Raw genomic sequence first — 2,257 nt, 5'->3', positions numbered from 1 at the left:
GTCATCCTGCCACCTCTCCGGCCATCCCACGACCTCTCCAGCCATCCCACGACACCCCACTGGCCACCCCACCACCCCACCGGCCATCCCACAACTCCTCCGGTCACCTCCGTCACCTTTCTGGCCACCCCACCAGCCACCCCATCCCCACTGGTCACCCCGCTATCCCCCCGGCCACCCCATCACCTCTCCGGCCACCCCACCACTCCGTCACCTCTCCGGCCATCCCATCACCTCTCCGGCCACCCCAATACCTCTCCGATCACCCCACAACTCCTCCGGCCACCCCGTCACCTCTCTGGCCACCCCATCACCTCTCCAGCCACCCCATCACTTCTCCAGTCACCCTGTCACCTCTCCGGCCATCCCACAACCTCCCCGACCACCCTGCCACCCCACCAGCCACCCCGCCACCTCACCGGCCATCCACGACCTCACCGGCCACCCCGTCACCCCACCGGCCACCTTATCACCTCTCCAGCCATCCCGCCACCTCTCTGGCCATCCCGTCACCCCTCTGGCCATCCCACAACCTTCTCGGCCACCCTGTGACCCCACCAGCCACCCCACCGGCCACCCCGCCACCCACCGTGCAGCCGTCCTCGGTGACGCCGTAGGTGAAGCGGCTGTTGCCCTCGGCGCGGATCTCGATCTCGTTGGCGCCCTGCAGCAGCAGCGCCTTTTTCAGGTTGCCGCTGGCCTGGTCCATGTAAGCCACGCTGTTCTTGCAGTGGTAGGTGACGTTCTGCGAGGCCTCGGTGGCCATGAGGCGCAGGAAGGTCAGCTGGATGGCCACGTCAGCGGGGTTGGAGCCTTCGCCGCCGTATTCGAACTGCGGGGATGGACGGTGGGCAGAGGTGAGCCCTGGACCTGACCGGACCTCACCCTCTGGTCATCGGTGAGCCGCCCCCTGGACCTGACTGGACTTCACCTTCTGGTCACTGGTGAGCCACCCACTGGCCTGGCCAGCCCTCACCCTCTGGTCACCACCAAGCCACACCCCAGCCCAGCCGGACATTGCCCCCTGGTCACCACCAAGCCACACCCCAGCCCAGCTGGCCTTTGTGCCATGCAGTGGTCACCACTGAGCCACCCCTGGCCTGGCCGGACCTCATGTCCTGGTCACCACTGAGCCACCCCTGGCCTGGCCGGACCTTGCCCCATGGTCACTGGCAAGCTGTCCCCTGCTCTGGCCAGCCCTCGCCCTCTGGTCACCACCAAGCCGCCCTCAGCCTGGCTGGACCTCACCCTCCAGTCACAGGTGAGCTGCCCCCTGGGTCTGACCAGACTTTGCGCCCAGGTCACCACTGAGCCACCCCCTGGACACGACTGGACCTCACCTTCTGGTGACAGGTGAGCCACCCACTGGCCTGGCCCTCGTCCCCTGGTCACCACTGAGCCACCCCTGGCCTGGCTGGACCTTGCTCGTGGTCACCAGCGAGCTGTCCCCTGGCCTGGCTGACCCTCACATCCCGGTCACTGGCAAGCCACGCCCAAGCCCAGCTGGCCCTCACCCCGTGGTCACTACCAAGCTGTCCCCTGGCCCAGCTGGCCCTCACACCCCTGTCACCTCTGAGCCACCAACTGGCCTGGCTGGACCTCACCCTCTGGTCACTGTTGAGCCACGCCCCAGCCCGGCCAGCCCTTACCCCGTGGTCACTACTGAGCCACCCCCCATCCTGGCCAGTTCTTGTCCCCTGGTCACCACCAAGTTGTCCCCTGGCCTGGCCAGACCTTGCCCCCTGGTCACCACCAAGCTGTCCCCTGGCCAGACTGGACCTCACCCTCTGGTCATCACTGAGTTAGCCCCGAGCCTGGGCAGTCCTTGTGCCCTGGTCACCACCAAGTTGTCCCTTGGCCTGGCTGGATCTCACCCTCTGGTCACTGTTGAGCCACGCCCCAGCCTGGCCAGCCCTCACCCCATCGTCACCAGCGAGCTGTCCCCTGGCCTGGCCGGACCTTGCCCCCTGGTCATCACTGAGCCACGCCCCAGCCCGTCCCCCTCCCACCCTGATCACCACCAAGCTGCCTCCTGATCCAGCTGACCCTCACATCCTGGTCACCAGCAAGCCACGCCCTGGTCACTGGCAAGCCACACCCAAGCCGGGCCAGCCTTCATCCAGTGGTCATCACCGAGCTGCTCCCCAGCCCTGCTGACCCTCACACCGTGGTCACCACCGAGCCACGCCACAGCCTGACCAGCCCTCACCCTGCGGTCACCACCGAGCTGTCCCCAGCCCTGCCGGCCCTCACGCCC

General features: G+C 67.3%; 1 protein-coding gene across 1 annotated transcript in view; it reads right to left on the bottom strand.

Moving 5' to 3' along the window:
• Window positions 1-570: 570 nt before the first annotated feature.
• LOC130587442 (collagen alpha-1(I) chain) overlaps window positions 571-2,257 on the bottom strand; it is a gene marked incomplete at both ends in the record, with an annotated part of 16,366 nt that continues 14,679 nt past the window's right edge. The window contains one exon of the mRNA XM_057388417.1: window positions 571-886. Within this exon, the coding sequence (XP_057244400.1) occupies window positions 571-886 (316 nt within the window). The remainder of the gene's footprint in view (window positions 887-2,257) is intronic.

Source organism: Malurus melanocephalus, unplaced genomic scaffold (genome assembly GCF_030028575.1).
Source record: "Malurus melanocephalus ecotype Western Australia unplaced genomic scaffold, MMel_1.1 scaffold_1912, whole genome shotgun sequence".
NCBI classification, from domain to species: Eukaryota; Metazoa; Chordata; class Aves; order Passeriformes; family Maluridae; genus Malurus; species Malurus melanocephalus.
This window is presented reverse-complemented; position numbering and strand designations above follow the sequence as displayed.